Genomic DNA, 25,016 nt, shown 5'->3' on the forward strand with positions numbered 1-25,016 from the left:
GTTTGGGACCAAACAATCACGGAACTGAAGAGGGATTCAACCATATTGTTGTTCCTACTGCATACGCTGCAACGAAGTCTATGCTTCCACAGCTAGACTTAATGTTACAGATGGATCTTGTCTTTTAATAAGCAAAATGCAACAATTACAAAAAAGTCACTTCAGCATTGTGAAAGTTTTTATATGAATTATGAATACTGTAGTAGCTTTAGCTTGGTTGCTTTGTGTTCACATTTGAACAAGTAGAGTGTTAAACTCTACACTCTAATTATGAGATTTTTCTCTCATCCCCTGAGTAAGCAGCTTAATAACGAAGAATCCCTTTGTTGATTCTCACACACTGAAGTGGTGGTATTTAAGTTGGGAGCAAATGTAAAATGCCTTGGTTGACTTTAATGGCGTTTGCTGCATTGGAGGTGCATGTAATTAAAGTTAATGCAACAGAAAAACTTAAACCATAGCAGTTATTTTAATCAAAGCCTTAATGTGGCAGTGAGAGCTTTTAGCATTTAATTTATAAATTGCCCTTGGCTATGCTGTGCCAAAAAGGTTCACTATTTTTAATAACAAAACAAAAATACACTCCTGTCATAGAGAAGTAGGTTTGGGTTTAGTCACTTACTTGATAGTACTAGTCAGTCTAAACAATGAAGAGAATATGTAGCTGTCTGTCACTTGCTCATTTTTAATGAGGATTATAACTTGTTTAATTATTTGGGCTGATTTTTTATCCTTCAAAATATCCCTTGGTATGATTGTGTATATCAAATAACTTTATTGTTCTCCAGTGGATCCTGGTGCTCACAGTTGGGCAGCTGGATGTCAGATATTTGGGGTTCTTAAAGGTACATGCTTTTCCTGATAGTTTTAGGACTATGGAATCTATACAAGCATTCAAGCGTCTAAAAATTCAAACACAAGCATCTGGGCATTCTTGAGGCAGGGTTCATGTTTGCAAGAATCTCCTAGATCTTGCATGCAGTGGGCTTCTTGGTGTTTTTCAGTTGAGATGAAAAAGCAGGCAAACCTCTGAGAGGTGCAGACTATTAGGGCAACTAAATTACCAAAGGCTGATACCATGAAGTCTCAGGATGCTGTTGTCTGTAATCAGCGTCTGCTGTTCAAGGTTCTTAGGGAAACTGAGATATACGTAGGAGACAAGCTTATGGCAAACAAAAACACTGAATATGAGCTTGCTGTATTTTTCTTCTTATTTTTTTTTACTGTTCCAGGAAATGGCAAAGATTAAAGCAGCTTCTAAAAAGAAGTTCCAATAATAATTTTGCAGCTTCTTTTGCTCCCTTAGTTCTACGTATATATGTTCAGGACATCATTCTTTTGCTAATTGTGAAATTAAGGATGAAAAAAATACAAGAGCTGTAAATCATTCTGTAAATACAGGAAACTCATTAGTTTCCAGTTGCTTGAAAATATAATTGCCTGGAATCTTAATATTCTTGTTTGCTTCCCTTACTCACACCTAGGCAGGCCAGACAGATGTATTTGTGTTTAAAAACCTCCTTACCAAATGCTTTCTTCTGTTTTCTCGAGTGGCTTTTCCAAGGCATGAATGGGTTGGTGTATGAATGCTAGCTGATACCTTTTCTCTCTTTGGTAGATTCATGTGTTGCCTTGGGTGCCCTCCTGTGTATCACCATTCTTGTTTCTTCTTAGAGACTTCAAATTTCTTAGAGAGCCTGTGTCTGGCTCTGATTTGTTTGAGAGCCCATACAATTAAAAACTAGCCTTGGAGTCCTGGGGTTGTAGTGGTGAAACAGTAACACAGTTACTCTTCCATTCGTGAATATGGACTCTTTATAGAGAAAAGATTTTCACTTGCTTTGCAAGTTAATGTATCTTCTGGCTTTGCATAGTAATGAAGAATCAAGAAGACCGCTTGCTTCTGATCCCAGGCAAGGAGTGACAAGTCATGTTCCTGCAGTTTGTAACTCTATGCTAAGTTCACTGAACAGTAGTGACTGAATCTCTGTGAATCACAGAATGGTCAGGGTTGGAGGGGACCTCTGGAGATCCAGTTCAACCCCACTGCTAAAGCAGGTTCCCCTAGAGCAGGTTGCACAGAGTTGTGTCCAGGCAGGTTTTGAATGTCTCCAGAGAAGGAGATGCCACAGCCTCTCTGGGCAGCCTGTTCCAGGGCTCTGTCACCCTCAAGGTGAAGAAGTTCTTCCTCAGATTCAGGTGAAACTTTCAGTGCTTCTGTTTGTGATTGCTGCCCCTTGTCCCATCGCTGGGCACCAATGAACAGAGCTTGGACCCATCCTCCTGACACTTAAGGTATTTGTGTGCATTGATAAGATCCCCTCTCAATCTCCTCCAGGCTAAAGAGGCCCAGCTCCCTCAGCCTTTCCTCACCAGGCAGATGCTCCAGTCCCCTGATGGTCTTTGCAGCCCCCACCGGACCCTCCCCAGCAGTTCCCAGTCCCCCCTGAACTGGGGAGCCCAGCACTGGGCACAGCACTGCAGGTGGGACCTCACCAGGGCAGAGCAGAGGGGGAGGATCCCCCCTCGACCTGCTGGCCCCGCTCCTCCTCATGCCCCCCAGGGTCCCACTGGCCTGCTTGGCCACCGGGGCACATAGCTGGCCCACGGGCAACTGGCTGCCCACCGGGGCACGCAGCTGGCCCACGGGCAACTGGCTGCCCAGCAGCACTCCCAGTCCTTCTCCGCAGAGCTGCCCCCCAGCAGGTCACCCCAGCCTGTGCTGGTGCCTGGGGCTGTCCCTCCCCAGGGGCAGGACCCTACACGTGCCGCTGTGGAACTTCATGAGGTTCCTCTGCCCGACTCTCCAGCCCGTCCAGGTCTCTCTGAACGGCAGCGCAGCCTCCTGGTGTGTCAGCCGCTCCTCCCAGTTCTGCATCATCAGCAAACTTGCTGAGGGTGCGCTCAGTCCCTTCGTCCAGGTCAATGGTGAATGAGTTGAACGGGACCGGGCCCAGCACCGACCCCTGGGAGCACCGCGAGCTACAGGCCTCCAGCTGGACTCTGCGCCGCTGCTCACAACGCCCTGAACTCTGCTGTTCCGCCAGCTCTCGATCCACCTCACTGTCCACTCATCTAGTCCACACTGCCTGAGCTTACGTGTCAGGATCTTATGGGAGACAGTGTCAAAAGCCTTGCTGAGATCAAGGCAGACAACATCCACCACTGGCCTCCCCTCATCTACCCAGCCAGACATTCCATCAGAGAAGGCTATCGGGTTGGTCAGGCATGATTCCCCCTTGGTGAATCTGTGTTGACTCTTCCTGGTGACCTCCTTTTCCTCCACGTGGTTTGAGATGACCACCAGGATGAGCTGTTCCATCACCTTTCCAGGGATGGTGGTGAGGCTGACTGGCCTGTAGTCTCCTGGATCCTCCCTCTTGCCCTTTTTGAAGACTGGAGCAACATTGGCTTTCCTCCTGTCTTCAGGCACCTCTCCTGTCCTGTAAAGTTCTGATGCCTTGACTCCTCCATTCAACTTTTTTTTCAGTGACTCATGAGTAAATAGTTTGTTTCTTGTCTCAAGAGCATTTGGTTTGCTGTCAAATGCATGTTAATACCCATGTCTTGTCTTCAGAGTCCGGTATGTTCTGTGCCAGGTGTGATGTGGGTGGTAGTGGTGCCCTTTAGCAGGCAAAGTCTTTCGCTTTTACATCCTTTGCCATCTGTTGACATGTGTTAACTGTCTGCCAGCCTCCTGGAATTAAACACAAGAGGGCAAGACACAAGTAAAAATGGACAAATGTGATTTTATCAGTGAACAAATCCAGTGACATCAAAGTGCATGTCCTTTAGCTAGTAGTGATTCAGAGCTTCATAGCAAGGTGGAATGCCTTGGTGTTGTCCCTGGAAATGTGAATTCAGAGTCACTCATCCTGCTGGCTGCTTTTACCTCTGGTCATTTCTCAGATAATTTCTTTGTATTCTGGATTCTTTTGCTTTGGACCATTTCAAGGAGGATGAGTGAGACCATTATCTACTTTTGTCACCTGTACTGCACAACCTGTGAGTAGGTTTTGTTCTAAGATTAGTGTGTGGCTGATCTAACAACCAAGCTGGTCTCCGTGATACTTGGAAAGTCATGGCAGTCAGGTGAAGACCCTGGTGACTGGAAAAAGAGAAACATTGTACCCATTTTTAAAAATGGTAGAAAGGGGGACCCTGGGAACTACCAACCTGTCACCTTCCCTCTGTGCCTGCGAGGATCATGGAACAGTTTCTCCTAAAGCTATGCTAAGGCACATGGAGGACAGGGAGGTGATATGATACAGCCATCATGGCTTTACCAAGGGGCAGTCCTGCCTGACCAACCTAATAGCCTTCTATGATGGAGTGATTCATCACTGGACAAGGGAAGAGCTACAGATGTTTTCTGTTGGGACTTCTGTAAGGCCTTTGACACAGTCCCCCACAACATCCTGCTCTCTAAATTGGAGAGATATCAGTTTGATGGATATACTGTTCAGGGATGAGGAATTGGTTGGGTGGTTGCATCCAAAGAGTAGTCATCAATGGCTTGATGTCTAGGAAGAGATTGATGATGAGTGGTGTCCCTCAGGGGATCTGTATTCATAGGACCATAGAATGGTTTGGGTTGGCAAGGACCTTAAAGATCATCTAGTTCCAACCCCCCTGTCATGGGCAGGGACACCTTCCACCAGACCAGGCTGCTCAAAGCCCCATCCAGCCTGGCCTTGAACACTGCCAGGGATGGGGCTTCCACAACTTCTCTGGGCAACCTGTTCCAGTGCCTCACCACCCTTACAGTGAAGAATTTCTTCCTTATATCTAATCTAAAGCCTACCCTCTCTCAGCTTAAAGCCATTTTTGTCCTATCACTATATGCCTTTGCAGTTGCACACAGAGGTGGGATGTGCCTCGTCCCTGGAAGCCTCCCAGGTCAGCCTGGACGGGGCTCTCAGAACCTCCTCTACTTGAGACGGCCCTGCCCCTTGCTGGCGGGTTGGGCCCGGCGACCTCTGAGGGTCCCTCCCAGCCCAAACTGTTCTGTGTTCTGATCTCCGCTGGAAAAGGAGTTATGCCAGTTTGGCAACTTAGTCTTCAAAGAGTCCGTGTTTCTTTGGAGCCTGACATACATTAGTAAATCTGCATTGCTATAGAGTGGAAGAACTTTACGCTGAGTATTTTTAAACAGAAAAGAGATGTTTACAATGTGAATAAAAGACAAGACTGACAACTGGGAAAAATCAAACTGTGCTACTCAGCGTGCCCAGCAATAATACTGGTGTAGTGATGCTGTGAGCATAGTCTTGCTTTTGCTGTTGTGTTAGCAAAAAACTTATTTGAAGGGGAACAAGGATGCCATTTTCCAGCTTGCCCCTGAAGGTGAACTCTTTGTGACCAGTTGAAGCTGGTCTGGAGCTGTGCTGCTGCAGAAAGGGATGTTCCCACCTGCTCATTCTTGCTGGCAAAGATGTGCAAGTGGCTAGGGAGTCAGCTGGATCACCTTGCTGCTTTGTGATGGGTTTTCTGTTAGGGTTAGTTTTCAGCAAGGGTAGAGATATGATCAGCTGACCTTGCGGCTACCTGAGGCCTGGTTACTGTCACAAGGGTGGTAAGGCTGGGTGGGTGAGGAGGAAGCACATAGAGTTTCAAATATTGGGTTAAGCCAATTGTGAAACTTCATCATGATCAATTATGTTTTAGTGAGTCTGGTTTTAGCAAGGCAATGTATTTATTTGGGGTTTCTTACAAATGTTAGTATGAATGACTAATGTCTATTTGATTTCTGAGAGCAGAATGTGAAGACATGGGACACAGAGCATATCATGAGTACTTCTTGCATGAAGAATAAGCTATCTCTTTTGTGCATGTTTTTTGTGCCTTGCAAATCTACATCCATCCTGTTTGTGTAATAAAAACATACTGTAGCTCAGGGTGGCAACCTTTGTTTTTGTTCCAGTTGATTTATCAACTGAAAAATAAGGCTGCCTTTTTATCTGCTGCTGTTTTGTGTGCAGTGGCAGCAGTGGAGGGCATGAGAAATTCTATGTGCTGCCTTGAAACAGTATTTCATAGGCCTTGTGGTTTAAAGTCAATGCTTTCAGTTAAAGATGTATGGGAAGGGCACTTATATTTAATTAATTTGTTTCTTTAGGGTTTTTTTGCCCCCTAAACTGTTGTCTCTGAGAGATAGGTCAAAAAATGGAGGTAGCTTTAATGGAAGACTGTGGCAAACTGTTCTGCTCTCAGTATGGTATCTAAGAGAAAGGTGGATTTTGCATTTCACGCTCTGGTCCCCAGATGCTCAATTCCCTGCCACAGTCTTTACTTTTGGCAAATTGATTACTGAAGTTCTTAGTCAATGAAGTGGGGCAGTTTCTTGATTAACTTGATTGGAAGCTGTTTGTAAAGAGGACAGCCACGTAGTAATTGTATGGGATCCATTTGCCAAAATGACTTCTCACCACTTCTTCAAAGCAAAAGAAATGTATCAATACAGCTAGTAATCTCATTGGGTGTGAAAAGTAGGGGCAGATCATGAAGATTCATGGCTATGACAGCTGTAGTACCTAGCCATGACTGCCTGTCTGTCTTGATCCTTGAGTGACAGCACTGTTGTACATCTGAATTGCTTTAAAGGGAGGGGGGAAAAAGGAAGATGATTTTCTCTCAGTCATGTAGTCCGGCCTGTTTCCTCGTTAGAACAAGGTTGTCCTGCAGAGAACATGATAGCAAATCCAGCTCTGTTTCCTACAGATGAAGTGTGTAGGACTTGCGGCAGGTGGCCAAAGCAATCCTGGCTTGGTAAATCCTGGATGTTAAGTTATTTGGCATGCTAATGGCTTACCTGCGTATGTTTTAGTAGCAGGAAGAGCTGAATTATGCACAAAGCTTAAAATTGAGAGACAAATGTAAACAGTTTACTGTTTGGAGATTGGTGGGGGTTTACTGCATCCAGGAAAAGTTCTTGGGGCTGGTTTTTAGTTTCTATATAATGACTAGCTAGAAAAGAAGTTCTTATTCCTGCTTGAGATAAAGAAAAAAATAAATGTATAGTTCAGCTGTCAGGACTTTTCAAGACTCTAAGAGAGTCCAGGCTGCTTTGGAGTTACTTGCAGATGTACTTTTTTCCAAGAGTAGCGAAGGTACCAGTTTGCTTGGAAGAACTAGGCCAATTTCCATTTTTTCTTTGTATTTATGTTATTGTATGCTGTGGTTTTGGCCACACTTGTTTAAAGCAGTCACATTCTTTACTTTGTTTACTGTAGTGTCTCTAATTACTCTAGTGCCTCTAAAGCTCTTAAAACAGCATTTACATTTTCTGCATTCTTAGTCTATCTTGTTTCTTAACATTTCTTCCCTTTTGGCTTTAGAAGTGTCTGACTGTTGGCTTCTGTCGTTGGATTTGCATGGAAGATTTCTTGGCAATCAGTGGTGCAGCTTGCAAGTGTGAGCCTCTGGCTTCCTGGCCTGCTGTAGGTGATGCAGGTGTCCTGGCATACACAGGCAGTGGTTGCTTATTTTATTCTAGGGAGATGGTGTTTGTTTTTACACTCAGTGTTCCTCACCAAGCGAGGAGAGAAGGTACTGCTTAGAACTTCGCAGCTGAAACTACAGAGCCAGTCCCTTAACTGTGCAGTTTCTTGCCCTAAGAGCAGTTGCTGTTCTGGTTACTAGTGGTGCAAGAATTATTTACTTTAAAAAAGAAAAAGAGAAAGAAAAAAGAAGTAGATATCTGTAGTGAAAAACAAGAAATAATTTGAAAAACATGGGATGTTAGCTAATCCTTACAAACAGTTAACAAAGCGTGGCATTCAGAGAAGGAACAGACACCATAAATAAAGCTGACAAATGCCAGGTTGGGGCATAACTAGGTAAGCTCAAGGACTAAGAAATGGTTAGCAAGAAGGAAATGGTTAGGGAGACTAACCAAAAAATTACTTGAATTATGTGTGAAGTATCCTAATCAGCATGCTAAAAGATTCACCCTCGAACAAAGCAAGCCCCTGCCCACAGAACAGGAGTGGTGAAAAAATTTGTACCTTTAAATGGAGTTGAGGCTTTTAAGAGCCAGTGAGAACTAAGTGTGATGTAATTGTAAACAGTAATTCGAAGTGTATTGTGGTTTACTGTGTGTTAAGAGGGGTGCAGCTTTGTACATTCACTACCTAGCACCCACCTCTGCACAGACATGCAGTAAATGACACCTCAGCTCTGTGCATCATCGGCTCTTGCACACTAGGTGAAGAACCAAGATTTGGGGTAACAGTAGTACTATGCAACTGGAGAAGTGAGGAAATGACAAAGCAATGCAAAGATTGACAATGAATTAGAGGGTGGTACAGGCAGGTGAAAGCACTGCAAGAAATATGTCTGGTTGCTGCTTCTGAGAATATCTTAATTTGGAAACTTATTGTAGGAAAATTATGTTGAAGATGCAGGGCAGTAATGTGAGGGTCTGATCTTCAGCATTCTGTGTTTCCAAGTTCTTTACCTTTTCAGCCCAACTAGTTTAGAGTTTAACTAAAGGAATTTTGCGTTACAAGTAAGTCTGTATTAACCTTGTATCAAATATGGATGTATGGCAGTGGTGTCAGACTGGAGAATGTGAAGGGTTTTTCATTTCAGTCCGCATACCTGTTGAGATGCTCTTCCAAGTACCTGTCTCTTACAGCTGAAGCATGATTTTCCTGAGTCTGTGGAAACCCCGAGGTGTTTTCCTAATTAGCACTTCTGGTGCCAGCTTTAGGACCTGCAATTCTTAATTTTAGGTACTTCACTGTTGATTTTGTGGGTATGTCAGTAGTTGAAGGAGGACAGGGGAACGGATTGGATGTTTCTGCTGGAGGGAAATACTGAGGAGGAAAAGAGGATATCTAGTCATATGGGTGTTACTAAAAATCGTAACCAAGGAAACTCCAAACCAAATGGTAGTTTCGAAAGCAGGCATCGGTTTATTGCAACGTTGGGTGCGTGGGGGATTTTTCTTCCTAACTTGCAAATAAAGCTGCTTGAGGGTACACCCCCCACCCCCCACCCACCCCGTTATGTACAGCAGAGTGGTTGCATATTCGTAGTATGCTACATATGCATTGTCATTCACACGCAGGATGGGTTACAAGTTTCTCGCCTCTAACCCAAATTAGCGCGCATCCTCTGATAGCACTGCTGAAGCTCTTTACCAGCTATGCGTGCTCCCCAAGCAGGGCTTTGCCCTCTTTTGGGGTGAGCTATTTGAGTCGGAGGTCACCATCTCCCACTGCCACAATTACTTTGGTCCTACTTTGAACTAACATTCTGTTTGTGGACTGCCACACCTTATCAGCTTGTCTTCTCTTGCAGCTAGAACTTCCTCACTTGCAGACTTCTTTTGCCTAGCATAGGTAATGATGTTCTTTTCACCATTTTGTTCTTTGATTGTGACATCAGCAAAAGAAGAGGGGCTTGTCCTTTGTTCTTTCCAACTAAATTGGTTTTTTAAGTCTTTGGTATGAGGGGAAGGACAAGGGAGCATGAAAGCATGGGCGAGTGCTGGTCCTGATGATGCAGTGACCTTGTTAGTTTTCAGGGATGTGGCAAGGGTGGAGGGACTGCTCTGTGCATTGTGTTTTTATCAGCTGTCTCAGGCAGTGAACTACATTGTAAGGCTTTGGGAAAAGTGTGGAGTGCCTCTCCCCTGCTCAGCTGCACTTCAGCTTTCGCCTGACCCCACAACTGCATGCAAAATGAAGAAATACACAGGAAAATTCAGTTTCTTAAGGAGCAATCATCTATTTGTGCAAGACTGATACCTACAGAGGAAGATCTTTTGCAGGCTGAAGGTGATTCACAATTCTAGACACAACACACAAATAGTGATGAATGGATTTCAGCTTTCTGTGTAGAAGAGGTTTAACATACCATACTTCATCAGGTGTTGATTTGACATTAATATTCTGCTAGTTCAGTGCAAGAATAATAGATGGGGGGGGGTTATGTTTATTAAAGAACAGATCTATAGTTTGTGAGTTCACCAAAAGCAACTTTTACATATAACCTTTCTTTGAGAACTTCTAGATTTCTCTCTGTCCTTCTAGAAATGTCTGACAAATTATTTGAGTTTTCTTTTTTTGTTGTTGCCTTTTCCAGTTACTTCCAGAGGCTTTGAGACAACATTCTTTGGTTGTAGAAGGAACAAACTTAAGGGGTGAGGGGTGGAATTTAATTATAAACCTGGGCTATTCTACATCATTTTCCTTAGTGCCAAGTCACCTTCAGATGCTCCATTTCCATGCTTCACTCATGTTCCCTCACAGGGCATTGTCCTCTCTGTTACACATATTTGACTGCTAGTGCATCTGCCCTCTGAACAACATCTGTGAAATGATCCAGCACAAGAGCCTCCCAAATGAATGTGCACTTTGGAAGGCAACGTAAACCTTTGTTCTGGATTAGATTGTAACCCTATGGTTGCATATCTTTGGACTGACACAACTCTGTGTATAATGTCTGTTTGAAGAGTTGTAAGGCTTTATAACTGAGTTTTCTGCCAAGGGGACAGCAACATAGAGCTCCGACTTGTAGTCTTTTTGCAGGGTGAGGTTATGTAACTAGATACCTTTTGGTTTTTTTCTAGATGTTTGCACTGGCAGTACTATATTTAGTTACTGTTCTCTGTGTATCACCAGAAAATAAACTCCAGTTACATAAATTTGTAAAGTATCAGTTTGCCCAAGCTAAAACTTTATAGCAAGTATCTTACCTTGGAGGCAGAAGACTTGTGCTAAGCCCTCTGGGGCTTACTGGCTGTTTTGAGGTGGGTCTTTCTCACTGTAGTACAGGGAAACTAAAAAACTCTATTTTGTCATGGCACTGAAAAGGGAAAAGAGTTTTAGGTTCAAGGGCTTTGTTAAATGGGAAACCTCCCATCACAAATTCCTCTCCTTTCTCTTCCGTTGCTGTGAAAACCAGTTGAGATGACTGAAATAAAGCTCACTGTAATTAAGTTGGTTTACTTGTTTTCAGAAGAAATTTATGCAGTTTTCACCTGTCCTTGCAGCATTTGTGTATTCCAGCTTGAAAAGAACGTCAATTAGAAATAGGGGGGATATTTGACCATCTTGGTTTTTTTATCTCTTCAGTCATGACTTACATCTCCTATTTTTTTCCCCAGTTATTTGTAGTAGATGTCCAGACTGGTCAAATTACCAAGATTCCTATTCTGAAAGATCGTGAACCTGGCATGGTGAACCAGCAGGGATGTGGTATTCATGCCATTGAGCTCAACCCCTCGAGGACTCTGCTGGCCACAGGTGGAGATAACCCTAACAGTCTCGCCATTTACCGTCTGCCTACACTTGATCCTGTCTGCGTGGGAGATGTAAGTGGGAGTATTTGGGGGAAGTTAGTTCTGTCACTTACAAGAATTGCTGCTTTGAAGTGCCTAATGTCAGAGCAAGGTTAAGATTTGGGAGTCTTGTAGTGGAGAGTGAATTTCTGAAAGCTTGAAAACATTCCTGATTAGCTTGTCTTTTTTTGTTAAGATATCTTAAATACGAGTGAGTACACAAATGTGAGACAGTTCTCAGTGTTCTAAGTCAGATTTCTTCCTCACGTGAATTCAGGTCTACTTCAGATTACTTTAAGCACTGAAAATGTAACAAAATCTTAAATGTTGAAGTCTAATTGTGGTGATGAACTCTGAAACTAGTTTTTTGAAAAATCTCTTTGGAGAATTTGAAAAGATGGTACAAATTGTTCAGATTTTCCCCATACGTGCAGCTTATGTATGTATTATTCCAGATGCAGAACTTGGCTTTGAGAATTAGTTCTAACCCAGTGGCTTACGGCAGTTTGGTAGACTCTGGTATTCCTTATATTTCTGAAACATCATGAGGCCTTTTTAAAATAGCCATTCTTAAAAAGAAAAAAGGCTGAGATGAGTATAGTGGTGTCCTATAAGCACTTCTCTTTCAAATTCTCCTTTCTATTCAGGACTTCACATAGAAGTTAACTACAGCGGCAGAGGACAGGTCAGAATTTCTGCAGAAGCAGATAACCAGCTGCAGAAAGGCTCAAGTCTGAAGATTTGTATGACTTGCTAGTCATTTTCTTGCTCCTGTGACTTTGCAGCTTTTCAAACAAAACTAGAATCTTACAGTCTTTTTTTACCCACAGATTTCTCACCTGCTTAAGGAAAGATTCTTTAAGTTATAGTCTTGAAGAATGAATCTGCAGGTCATATATTATAAACATAAGATTTTGGTTACTTTTTATAATATGGTTGTGCGGTTGAGGAAATAAAGTATGTAGCTACTTTACAGAAGTAAAGTAGTGTACTCTAGAGTATAATGGCACAGAAAAACCTCTTTTTTCTTTTAGGATGGACATAAGGACTGGATATTTTCAATTGCATGGATTAGTGATACTATGGCTGTTTCTGGTAAAGTAGATTTTTCTCTTCCCCCCTTCCCCGCCCCCCTTTCCAGAATTTTATACTGATGTACAGAACTTGGTAGGTCTTAGGGAAGTACCTTTATCCCTTGGATACTTGAATTGTTAGTTCAGTAAGATTTTTTATGTTTTTTTTAACAAAAAGCTAATCCTGGAATTTGATGTTGAATTTAATATAAAAGGTGATCCTTGCAAGTCTGCAACCCAGTATCTGCGTTCAAAAAACACTGTCACATAGTAAGCTTGCAGAGATCAGCAGAGATGATTGCAAATATCCAAGGGAAACATAAGGACCCAATGGAATATAAGCACAGCATGTGAGATAGAAAATACTGAGAGCAGCACAGTTCAGTGTTCTCAAGAATGGAGGCGTGAGTAGAACACTGCCATGTTCTCTGTTGTGTGATGCTTACAGCAGGATGTAGGTTCTAGTCTCCAGAGCTGAGACACCAGGGGAAAATTTACTGAAAGCAATTAGCAAGTCTGATTGCTAAACTGAGTTCTTTAGAACTTGGCTGATGATCCTAATCATGAGGAAAAAAAAAAAGACAACTAACTTAAGAAATTTTAATCTTACAGATTTCAATAACATCTGTATCTGAAAGTGTGGAGCAGAAATATTTGAACTCCAAACACTGAGGATATAGCAAATACCTTTATGTGAATTAAGAAACTGCCAATTTTTTGTTACTTTCTTGGTGCAGGTTAAATGCTACAGGAGGAAAAATGGGCATTTTGTCCCATAGCAGTTCACACAGATCGTATAGCCTGAGGTTAAGAGATTAGGCAGCTACTTTCTCACTGCTGTCAAAACAGTTGAGAGTACAAAGGGGACCAGGGGCTCGGTTATTCCTCTTGCTTGTGTTAGCTTCAGCAAGAACAAGGTAGGGCTCTGCTTGTAAAACGTCCAACAGTGTATTTCAGTAGTCTGTGAACATAAAATTAAACTCTGACTAAGCAGCCATAGCTGAGGGAGAATGCATAACTTCACTCAGTTGTACTAGCTGGACAAAAGATTTCCATGGCAAAAGTTTCAGATGGGATGAATAATTCCCAGGATGGCATGAGTCTAGGGTAACAAATTATATTCTCCTTAGCTTCAGGGCTAACTTGTTGAAAAACATACTTTTCTCTTGCTAAGGCTATTAAAAGGGACAACATCCTCCTTAAGTGTGTCAAGATGTTTAGAAATTCTACTGTTGAGAATTTAGCCTCCATAGCAAACAAGATTAGATGCCATTAAAAACCATCAGCATGTAAATTGAGTGGCAGGTTGTTGTGTCATATGCTGCTTGCACCTATGCAAGTGCCATTAGGAAGCTCCTTTTATATTTGGCTGTAGTAGGTGATAGTGCCAAATGACTGAATCCATCTGTGAGGGGGCAAAGCTATCTCTGCTGTGCTGGACCACCCGTGTTGCAACAAGATGTTTTGCTGAACTGATTTTGAGGCTTATTCCCTATGATGTACCAAAGCTTATAAATTCAGTACTCTGATTTAGATACTTAGTCTTTTCTGGCATCTTAATTATGCATTCCCTGTGAGAGGAGGAGGGATGTGTTCTTCACATTGTCAGTGAAGAAACTGAGGTAGGTGTCAAATCTGTCAGAGCTGACTTAGATGGAAGTTAGTTGTCTAAACACTAGAAAGGATGGGTATAAGGCCTTGGGTTAAGCCTGTGTTGATCTATGAACCAAAGACATTCAGATTGTGTCATCCAGTATTGTTATTCTTGTTGATTCATATTTTGGATTAATGTCTTCAAATTCAGTAGAAAAATAAGATGAGTTCGTGCTTATTTAACCTCAGTTCCTGCGCTACATTCTTTAAACAAGAAGTTGCACAGGTTTTAGCAAAATAATGTTTTTAATCAGTTTCATCCAAATTCATATAAACTGCGGTTTATGTTCAGTTCATGGATATTTGTGTACATATCCATAAACATACTGGTAGAAATCAAATGAACCCAAAATGACATAAACCCAAATGAGTTTTCTTGGGGGTTTCTGTATTGGCTTAACAGACTGTCAATCTTAGCCTTGGTAAACCACGCTGAACATGTAAGCTATTTAGTCACATTGGAGTTTATTCTATGGGTGACTCTTTAATGGTGATTGTTGTACAGGATTGTGGTTTTTGATGCATCCTCATCAGTTTGAAAACAGATGAGGTAATCTATGCTTGGAAACCATGCAGACAAACAAGCTGACAATGAGTTCGCAATGTTATGAACTTTACAGCTCAGTAAATCACATTTTTATTAATAATTAACATGTAAGCATCAACATTGTGTTCAGTTAGATTAATTGTATCCTTTCTTTCTTTCAGACCCTATTGTTTATTCCTTTTTTAAAAAGGGGAGTTATGTGTATATGAAATGGACTACTTATCTATGGATTATTTTATTCAGGTTCCCGAGATGGTTCAATGGGTCTCTGGGAAGTCACCGAAGATGTGTTGTCCAAAAGTGATGCTAGGCATAATCTCTCTCAAGTTCCTGTCTATGCCCACATTGCACACAGGGCTTTGAAGGATATCCCCAAGGAGAACACCAATCCTCACAACTGCAAAGTCCGAGCATTGGCCTTCAACAACAAGAACAAGGTCAGTAAGAGAAGCAAAACAGTTGAGAAGTCCTAAAACTGTCCATATGTATTAGAAAAAGAAAAAAAGTTACCTAAATATAAAATCCTGCAGAAGCAACCTAATATTTTTTTCTCTGATCCTTTTGCATCCTTATCATGTGAGGTGGTAGTCTTCATGTGCTGTATCTGCTTCTGCCACAAGTGAATGGAGCTCAAATGTTTTTTCTAAATTCAGGAGGCCTAGAGCTGAGTACTCATTACAGTCTGTTTCAGCTTAGTAAATGCATCTCTGCACTCCTGAGTCCAGACAAGGAGGTTTCCGTTTCCTTGTACAGCTTCATACAAAGGTTTGGAAATGAGTCCCAAATTCATTATCCGTAGGCGACACCATCCGGTCACTGCTAGAAATCCTGAGTTCTCTTTTTTGACTTGGGGGGGTGGGGCGGCAGGGGGGGGGAGGGGGGCGTGTTGGAGTTGGGGAGGGCGGTGATTTGGTAAGTCACCTCCTTCCTTTCAACTCCAAATTTTCTTTCTCCTTGGGCTGTTTCAGATCCAAGACAAATCACATTTTACTGAATAATTTGTGCTTTCTTTTATGACACTGTATCCTTGACATTGCTCAGATTGTTTTGCTAGTACACTACCAAAGATCATAGGACTGTTCTTAAATCCTTGAGGAAGCACTGTCCAGCATAATTGCTTTAAGTATTCTGTTGTGAGGTTCTCCCATTCAAAAGCAAACTACTTCAGAATTTGTTCATCCAATGGAATGCAAAACAAGGCATCTTTTAATCCAATACTGTAAAAGAAACATTTGAATCAACTATCACTGTTAACAAAGTATAAGGATTAGGCACTACTGGGTATACATCAATCACTATTTGATTAATAGCCCTTAGATCTTGTACTAAACAATATTCTTGTGAATGTGGCTTTACAAAAATCCATGGATTAGAAGATTATTCACTATAGGCTCCAGTCCAACCTGAGCTACCAATTTCATAGGATATTGTTTTTGTCTAACTGGCTTTGCTCCCAGTTTCAATTCTACTGTTACTGGTTCTGCTGATTTACCTCCTCTAGGCTTCTCAGTATCCCAGACAAAAGGAATCACTGTGCTCATGATTTCAGAGGGGGCTTCAACTTACTTGTCCTTATTTTCAGCTTTCTTCGTTTCTGACAATTCCTGTAATGTATATATATTTGTTTGTGCCTTCCAGGCATTATTTTGTAGAATACATACTGGAACTTTATTCTGATCAATAGTTATCTGTGCTCCCAATTCATTTAATAAATCTCTTCCCATCAGAGGTAGGGGACATTCTGGCATATGTAACAATTCATGTATAAAGAAAGGTCTGGTTTCTCATTTTCCTGTGGCAACAATTACTGGCATAGAGAATTTGCTCATTGGCCCTTTACAGCTATTTAGTACAGAATATGTTGCTGCTGCGTCAACTAAGAATGTGTTTCATTCCCCAGCTTAACTGAAACCAGGGGTTCAGCTGAGGGGTATAGTTCCTTAACCTCCAGTCCCCATCAGTCTGAGTCTTCCATACCACCCATAAGCAGATCTGGCTCTGGAATGGATGCAGATGGGGGTATCCAATTAGTTTATTGTTTCTTTGGACATTCATTTTTCCAACATCCTTTTTCTTTGCAAATCAGGCACTGATCTTTCCCCAAAGGGAATTCCTTTTATTTCCTTCTACTCCTTGTTCTCTTTTGTGCCCTCATACTCTTGGGGAAACCTCTTTACCGAGATGAGGTTTGGGCTTGGGTAGATGTGGCTGTCAAAATTGCAGCATTTTGTTTCTTTTTCTTTACTTTCTGTTTCTCTGCTGCCACCACCCCGCCCCCAGCCCTGCCACTGCCAAGACCTCTGTTATTATATACCTTATAAGCAATTTCTATCAACTGAAATAGCGACATTCCAGACACACCATCTACTTTTTCCAACTTTCTTCTTATTTCTGGAACTGACTGCCCCACAAAGCAGTGAAAGCCATTTATCATCTCCTTCTCTTCCTGAGCTTTTTCTAACAGCATTCTTTTTCCTTGGGGAAAAAAATCTCTCCTTATTATCCACAACACTATCCTGAAACCATCAGTTGCACATAGTCTTCCTCATTCTGCAATTTGGAACACCTTTTCACAATACTAGAAGCACAACAACGCTGAGGCGATTTCTTTTTATCTTCCGTCATCATTCATACAGCAGAATCAGATATCATCAGTTTACATTTCCTTCTTGTTTCATGATCATTTCTCAAGGAAAAACAAATACACATATGGGATTTCATCCTATATTCCTTCACATCTACAAAAAAACATTTACTGCAGTACTGTATTATTGCTTATGCTTCCATTCTTAGGCCATGTCTCCTGATCGTCTAACGTATACAAGGGCCACCAGTGATTACAATATTCTATCATTTTTTTCCAAGTGAGGGAGTCGCCACCAAACTTGCTCCAATGTTTTAGTACACAACCCAAAGGAGAACTGTTAAGAAACGCCTTTCCAGTAGAATGTCTGGTTCCCATGTCACAAAGTTTCAAAATCACAAAAACCCAATATCTAAACAAAATCAGGCAAACAAAACTTGACACAGACAAAATCCAGCAAACAAAATCTGAAAACTTTCAAATTACCAGTGTCCAAAATCCAGTCTCCAGGTGTGCCCATAATAGCGTATGGATTACACAGTTGTGCGCTTCAAATATCCTGGTGGGCCCCTAACCTACAATACCAATAGCATAACTAATCTTATGTAATATCCTGGTGGGACTCTAACCTACCAGTGGGACTCTAACCCACAATCTGATATGACTTATTTGTGAGCAACCTAAGTATTTATGACCAATGTGGTTAATATCTCAAGGAGCTGTCACAGAGACTCACCTGGCAAGGGAATCAGAGGGCCTCCCTGAAAAGTCTCCGGTGCATGCTTGGAGGGCTCATAATTCGTCTGGTCTATCAAGGTTCTGGAGAGTGGATCCCATCTGGTCGCCCAATTCTGTTACTAAAAATCGTAACCAAGGAAACTCCAAACCAAATGGTAGTTTCGAAAGCAGGCATCGGTTTATTGCAGCGCTGGGTGCGTGGGGGATTTTTCTTCCTAACTTGCAAATAAAGCTGCTTGAGGGTACACCCCCCACCCCCCACCCACCCCGTTATGTACAGCAGAGTGGTTGCATATTCGTAGTATGCTACATATGCATTGTCATTCACACGCAGGATGGGTTACAAGTTTCTCGCCTCTAACCCAAATTAGCGCGCATCCTCTGATAGCACTGCTGAAGCTCTTTACCAGCTATGCGTGCTCCCCAAGCAGGGCTTTGCCCTCTTTTGGGGTGAGCTATTTGAGTCGGAGGTCACCATCTCCCACTGCCACAATTACTTTGGTCCTACTTTGAACTAACATTCTGTTTGTGGACTGCCACACCTTATCAGCTTGTTTCCTCTTGCAGCCTCTTGGAGGCTTCTTTCTGCATAATTTAGATAACAACATTCTTTTCACCCTCTCTTCTTTGTTTCCCAAGGCTTGATTAGAAGTCCTTTCATTCATCGATTTTGATGACTTCAGAAGGTCAGCTTGACCTCAACTTTGTGCACAGATTTGTTTAACATACAGTTAAACACTAAATCAGAGTTCAGTAATTCGGGAGTTTAGACAACATTTACAAGCACCGAAACACCTCTTGTGGCTTGAATCCTGCTCTGAAGTGCTCTTGTTGCTTTCATTCCCCTTTTGTGAAGACCTGAATGAACATTCAGGCAGTTCCTGTTCTGACGGCTGAATCCTTACTCGATTGCTCAGCAAATGAGGTGACTGACTCACAGGGCGGGCACCAGTGCTTGATTTGGTGTTATGTTGTTGGCATTTGACAAACAGTAAATGTTAACCTCCTCCATGCTGATACCTTGTTACTACTAGTGGGAGTTGCAGTTCATCCTCCATTGCTTTTCTTTCTGCCTTCCAAGAGCGGGTAAGATCTGAAGCAAAGGCGGGTGTGCTCTCAGAAGCACAGTGCTCCTGTGGGCTTTATTACTCACTATAGCTGTTAATTACTCCTTTGTGATGGAGACTGCATATAGTGTTTTGAGTAGCATAGTGCCTGGAAAGAAATGTTTGCTTAATGGTCAGAATCAGTGTAGGAGCTGCTGAAGAGTGCTGTTAACTCTAGCTTGTACCGTCTAATAATTATTTATTTGATTGCTAACAAGATCTATACTTTTGAAAATTATTTTTGGGTTTTTTTTACTGTTTTATTAACTCTTAGTCTACCTGGCACCTTTGTGCTGTATTGCATTCTGCCATGATCAGCCTAAAATGAAAATTTATCTTGATAAGCCTGTACAGGATTATGGATGACTTCAGTCCAGAGTATGCAGCCTGCCTAGTAGAGAATGTGGGCTTGTAAGGACATCTACAAGGACACCTATAATACAGAAACTAACTCTCTTACTGTGTTTTTTTTATAGGAACTGGGAGCTGTGTCCTTAGATGGGTATTTTCATCTTTGGAAAGCAGAGCACACACTTTCAAAGGTACTTTTCTGTTTGTTGGTGTTATGTTTCAAAAATTGTATAGCAGTTAAGGCTGGTCACTATTCTTCATCTCCTTTAAACACTTGAAGAAAGAGCAGCAATGTCCATAAAACACTTAAAAGCTTTATGTACAATGAAATGCCCTAAAAATTAGAACTTGAGGAAAGAAACTCCCCAGTCCGCTTATTTTGGAGAGTAGGAAGTGCTCTTACCTTTCTGCCAGTTCTGGGTTAGCTGAAGTGAACCATCACCTTGATTTAAAGAACAAAGTCAAAATTTCTTGGTGACTAAGTATCCTTTATTGGCAGCGCTGGGTGCACAGGGGATCCTTCCACCTAACGTGCATACCCGAAGTGACGATCCATCTCACATTTATACAGTAAAACAAATGAATATTCAATTAACGCCTATACATATTCGTTACCTAAACCCGCTTACTCTCACTTTGTATGTTAATTAGCTTATCAGTCCTTTGCCTGGAATGTGGTGGTCTTGCAGGTTTGTAGGTGATTCATGTCCTTGTGAGCATCCTATCTTCTCCAGCAAGAAGACTTAGCACTCCCTCTAGATAACATTGGAACGTCTCTCATCCTTTTCTCATCCTTTTTATAAATAGCCCCTCTGTTAGAGGAAGAAGGGTAGTGTCTCCTCAAAGCTGTGTGGCTATGTGACCAGACACCACACTCATGACCAGTCACCATACCCACATTCCTTGAGCAGACATACACAATCACAATCGATGTCCATTGTGCCCATTTCACACTATTTCTCCATATCAACCTCAAGTATGATGGATACTTGATGAGCAGAGTTCATAAAGGAAGTTGCATTTGTTTAAGTCTAACTGCAGATCAAACCCAGACATACTGATGTATAAGGTAAGCTTTTTCAGCTGAGAGCTGATGTCTGTGGGTATCTGCTGAAGAAATAACAGCAGCTTAGACAGATCTAAAACATTTTGCCAAAACGTCTGTTGTTCTTTGTATAATACTTGGCTTCAGCCTTTATCATCTTAGTTTGGTTCGGATAAGGCATCCCATCTCCTTCAGGTTTTTTTCTCTGGGTTAGTTACTTTTCAAGTTCTCTTCTTGCGGTGAAAGTACTTTTAGCTGTATTTGATTTTTTTTTAACTGCAACTTCCTTGAACATAACCTACAGAATTGTTCTGTTAACATCTTGCTCTTTTCTCTTAATGGGCTGATTTTTTTATTCTTTTGTTTCCAGTTACTTTCCACAAAGTTGCCGTACTGCAGGGAGAACGTGTGTTTGGCTTATGGTCAGGAATGGTCAGTGTACGCAGTAGGATCACAGGCACATGTCTCCTTTCTGGATCCCAGGCAGCCTTCTCACAATGTTAAATCCGTCTGTTCCAAAGAACGTGGCAGTGGTAAGAAACTTGTCAAAGGGTGCTTCAAGTGGTAAGAAGTAAGCTATTAAGATGGCAGTTAAGATAAACTTTTAATAATTAGGAAGGATTTTTCTTGTGATAAACAAAATCATTAATAGTATGACAGTATTCCATGAGCAAACAACAAACCAAACATGAAAGCAACTCTGAAATCTAGTGATAGACAACGTTAATGCTTTTATGCTCGACAAAATTGTACATCATCCAACTAGTACTGAATTTTTTAAAGTATGCACTTCTATTTATTTGTTACTGTGTCTTACTCTGTTTTACTTCATCTTAAAGCAAATCCAGTCTTCATACCACTGCCAATAGTGTCTGTTCTTGCATTTTTCCCTGGGAATGGAAAAAAAAGCATGTTGTCTGCTCTGTACTGTCATATTGGGAGCCTGTGCTGTGAGTGAATGCTTGGTTTGTAATTTTAAAGCCACGAGTGAGACTCAATTTTCAGTATATTTATTTGCCTTAAATATATGAAAGCTCACTTTTTTTAAAAAAAAGTTTGTGTATTTGAGTGTTTTCCTTTTGTGATGTGGATGCAGTATGTCCTGTTGAACCTTATCACCAGGACTAAGCCTGAGGGCTTGCAGGGTGCATGGTCCCATAAGCTTCTTCCCATACCCTTTATTTTCAAGCATGAGAAGGCACTGTGCTGTGATGCCCATTTTAAACCATATTAATCCCAGACTAATAAATTGCCATTCTCATTTAGCTTGGCTCTAGGCATCCATCCCTTCATGGGGCAAGTTACCAAAAAAGAATGCACATGTGCAAGGATTGGGAAGGTTTTATCTGTGTGGTTACTGCAGTTTGAACAGTGCTGTCCATATAAATGTCAGGGTCTGCTCCTTTCAGATAGGGGAGAAGTGTTTATAATACGAGGAAAGGTGCTTCACCGGCTCATGCTGTCACCTGAACATCTTGCCAGCAACAGCCCTTGTCCTGTCCCACTGTTGGTGAGGGCTCTGTGGAGGTCCTGACACTGTCACCCTTCAGTATCATAGGGAAGAAATACCAAGACACTGGAGTGCGGTGCCCAGTGGTGGCTGGTGGCTGAAAACTTCTGCCTTGAGTATGTGACCATCCCTTCTGGGGGTTTGATCTGTGTGTAGGTGGTATCTCTGGGGTATCTCCAGTTCATATCTGAAGAAAGCCTTTGTTCAGTGCTGTTTTCTGTTCTGCATAGTAGGCAGACCCCTTTTTTTTTTTCTTTGGCATGGTGGTGGAGGCACTTAAGTAATACTAATTCCCAAGACACTGAGTGTTTCAGTTTTCTGTTGATCTCACTGGGACTTGGAGCAGTACAGCACCTCTAGAATGCAGGCTCTTTACTGATTTGCAAACTACAATCCAGGTTGACTTTTAAGTGCTTTGAAGTGTTACCTGAATGTACTTTCAGCTTCCAAATGCAGCTGCTGAATGTGGTAAGTCCACATTAACTTGCGATCATTAGTGTTGTATACAAAAGCAGGTCAGAGAAGCGTTGTCACTTAGTAAGACAGGAACTGGGGCTGGTTTTTACCCAGTATAACCCTCTACATGAGAAGGTAGTTAGTGCTTTTTAGTGTATCTTATGTTGCTTTTCTTAGCAGCTGTCCAGGGAAGTCCAGACCCTGGACTCTAGTTCTTGATCTGTGAGAGCAACTGCTTTCTGCTTGGCTGGCCTGCAGTGCAATGTTGTGTGTCCCTGACTTCATAGCCTAAAGACAGCAATGTTGATGCAAGGACAGGTTTATGCAGCATGGACTGTGTGTCTGCTCCTTGTGTAGGACACACTATTGCGTCATCATTTCCTTACGGGATTTGTAAAGCCCCCTGCCTCTCAGGAGTGAGACTCAATTTGCTGACCCAAATAGTCCAGGTTCACAGGTAGAAGAGTGCTAGCTATGTAGGAGACCTTAGCTGTGATCAGTTCTATGCACAGGTTGTGCTTTTAGTTTGATGGGAATAACTAATGTGAGGTACTTCAGCCCCTTAGGAGCCAATTCAAAGTGCTGTTCTTCAAAGACTGTTCTAAACATCTTCTTAGTGGGTACATCACAGATTTCTTCCATTAATTTTTTTGATCAGAGAAAGATCCACGGTCATTCTGCGTTTTATAGCTTTTTTTTATTAATATATAGCATTAAAAAGTATATGCCATCTGCTTTCATACTCCATCACCTGTTTCTGTTAAGTAAATGCTCTGCTGGGTTGCTTCTCAAGAGCATTTATAGAGCAAAACCAGGAGGAGGTGCCCCCTTCTTTTACTCAAGTGACTGCTTTTGCTGATTGCACAGGGCTCAAGGCTTTCTGCATGTATTTGCCAGAGCCAGGCCCTTGTAATGGGGGTGGGAGGCAGAAGATGTCTCACATGCATTTGTAGTTCTCTGAATTAAAGTGGAGACTCTTATATGAATCTGGTAAATTTAATTCAGCAGGTGTGAGGTTTGCACAGTGGTTTCCCACCTATTAAGCCTGCAGCCAAGACTTCACCTCACATCTGGAGCATGACAACGTGGCCTTGCCTGTTTTAAGTGTGTTGGCTGTGGATGTAGCATCGGGTTGTGGAGGTGGCAGGATGAGCATGTGTTTCTAGTTAGGACTCTGTACCAACAGGGAAGGGTAAGCTCCCTGGCTGCATCCACACCTCTCTGGTGTCTGCTGTCACATGTGCTGCTGGGTGTATGCCAGTATGTTGCAAGTTTTCTGACATTCAGTCCCACTTGGTATGGTGACAGCAGCTGGCACATGGATTTAGCAGGCAGAACTCATTCTTTTTCCCCTCCTGTTTGAATGTCTGTTCAGCTGTAATTCAGTGTTACTTTAAAGAGGTCTTAAAAAGCCCTAGGCTTTATAACCTGGTGTCACACTGCAGGAAGGAAAAGCACAGATGAAGTGGGGTTTAATCTCCGTAGAAGAATTGTTCGGGATAGAGTGCTTACACAGAACAAGCCTTTTACACAATAAGTAGAGATGAGAGGACATTTTGCAAATTGCAAATTCCTGCATACAGAATCTCCCCAAGACTGTTTCCAAGGGATCCTTGTTTACTTGAGGCTTCAGATTTACATTTTGTGAAAACAAAAGGTACTCTTACTCAACCTAATGGCGTAATTGAATTGTGCTAAAATGTTCTGTTTGGACCAGAAACTTGCTGTAGCTTCCTATGCAGTGGTAGAACATGGTGCTGCTTAGGTGGCAGGATTCCTAGTCTGTTTTCATTGCTGAGTGAAGTGCTAGAACTGCCAGCTACAAAGAATAAGGTGTGCTTGTGTGAGAATATTTGAGTGGAGATAGCTTCAAAATTGTTTAAGAGCCTGGTCCATCTTAGCAGCAAAGTGATTATTACTGTTACATATTTCATTATATATAATGTTATATACTTCATTACAGCTAGCCGTAATCAGCAAAATGCACTTGGTGGCAGCTGGGACTAGTTTTTCTCATATCATCACTTATCACAGCTTGGCAGGTAGCTAGGGTCAGATGTGAGCTCATGGAGGAAACCAATGTGATGTTCTTTCTTCTGCTGCCATGTAACTCACTCATGGAGTGTTTGCTCAGAGGATTGTGGCAGACAGAAGAAAGCTGCTTTTAATTCTGAATGGCTTATGATCTTTGCTTATCTGTCAGAGCTGGGGCTTGCTGAGAAGGAAGCTTCTTAACTGTGCACCGTCAGTGTAGCTGATGGCCTCAGAGGAGAAGGGAAGTAGTATGTGTAATTGGAGCTGCTGTTTCAGTAGTATCAATGGGATTTGTCTGCACTGCGGGGAAAAATAATTGTTGTGGAAAATATTAGTGGGTAGTTCCTTTAAAGAAAATATTAGCCATTAAGCAGCAGCACTGCATAGCCAAAGCATACCTCTTCCTTACTGTGTGGCATGTCCCTTCTTGGTTTGACAGGTATTCGATCGGTGAGCTTCTACGAGCACATCATCACAGTGGGAACGGGGCAAGGTTCCCTATTGTTTTACGATATCAGAGCTCAGAGGTTCCTGGATGAAAAGCCCCAGCGTGCCTGCTGTGGACAGAAGCAGAAATTGGGAGGAAGTGAAATTCTGAAGTTGACTACTGGGAGAGGCTGGCTGGTGAG

The 25,016-nt window shown here is 42.1% G+C and overlaps 1 protein-coding gene across 2 annotated transcripts in view; it reads left to right on the top strand.

The window, feature by feature from the left end:
• Positions 1 to 25,016, top strand: part of DCAF12 (DDB1 and CUL4 associated factor 12) — a 31,778-nt gene that overhangs the window by 2,715 nt on the left and 4,047 nt on the right. The window contains exons 3-9 of one of the 2 annotated variants that reach the window (XM_037373469.1): positions 11,117 to 11,323; positions 12,325 to 12,385; positions 14,807 to 15,000; positions 19,468 to 19,533; positions 20,758 to 20,920; positions 21,227 to 21,337; positions 24,827 to 25,011. In XM_037373469.1, the coding sequence (XP_037229366.1) occupies positions 11,117 to 11,323; positions 12,325 to 12,385; positions 14,807 to 15,000; positions 19,468 to 19,533; positions 20,758 to 20,920; positions 21,227 to 21,337; positions 24,827 to 25,011 (987 nt within the window). The remainder of the gene's footprint in view (positions 1 to 11,116; positions 11,324 to 12,324; positions 12,386 to 14,806; positions 15,001 to 19,467; positions 19,534 to 20,757; positions 20,921 to 21,226; positions 21,338 to 24,826; positions 25,012 to 25,016) is intronic. The other variant, XM_037373470.1, reaches the window with a different exon arrangement.

This window comes from Falco rusticolus, chromosome Z (assembly GCF_015220075.1).
Source record: "Falco rusticolus isolate bFalRus1 chromosome Z, bFalRus1.pri, whole genome shotgun sequence".
Classification (NCBI taxonomy): domain Eukaryota; kingdom Metazoa; phylum Chordata; class Aves; order Falconiformes; family Falconidae; genus Falco; species Falco rusticolus.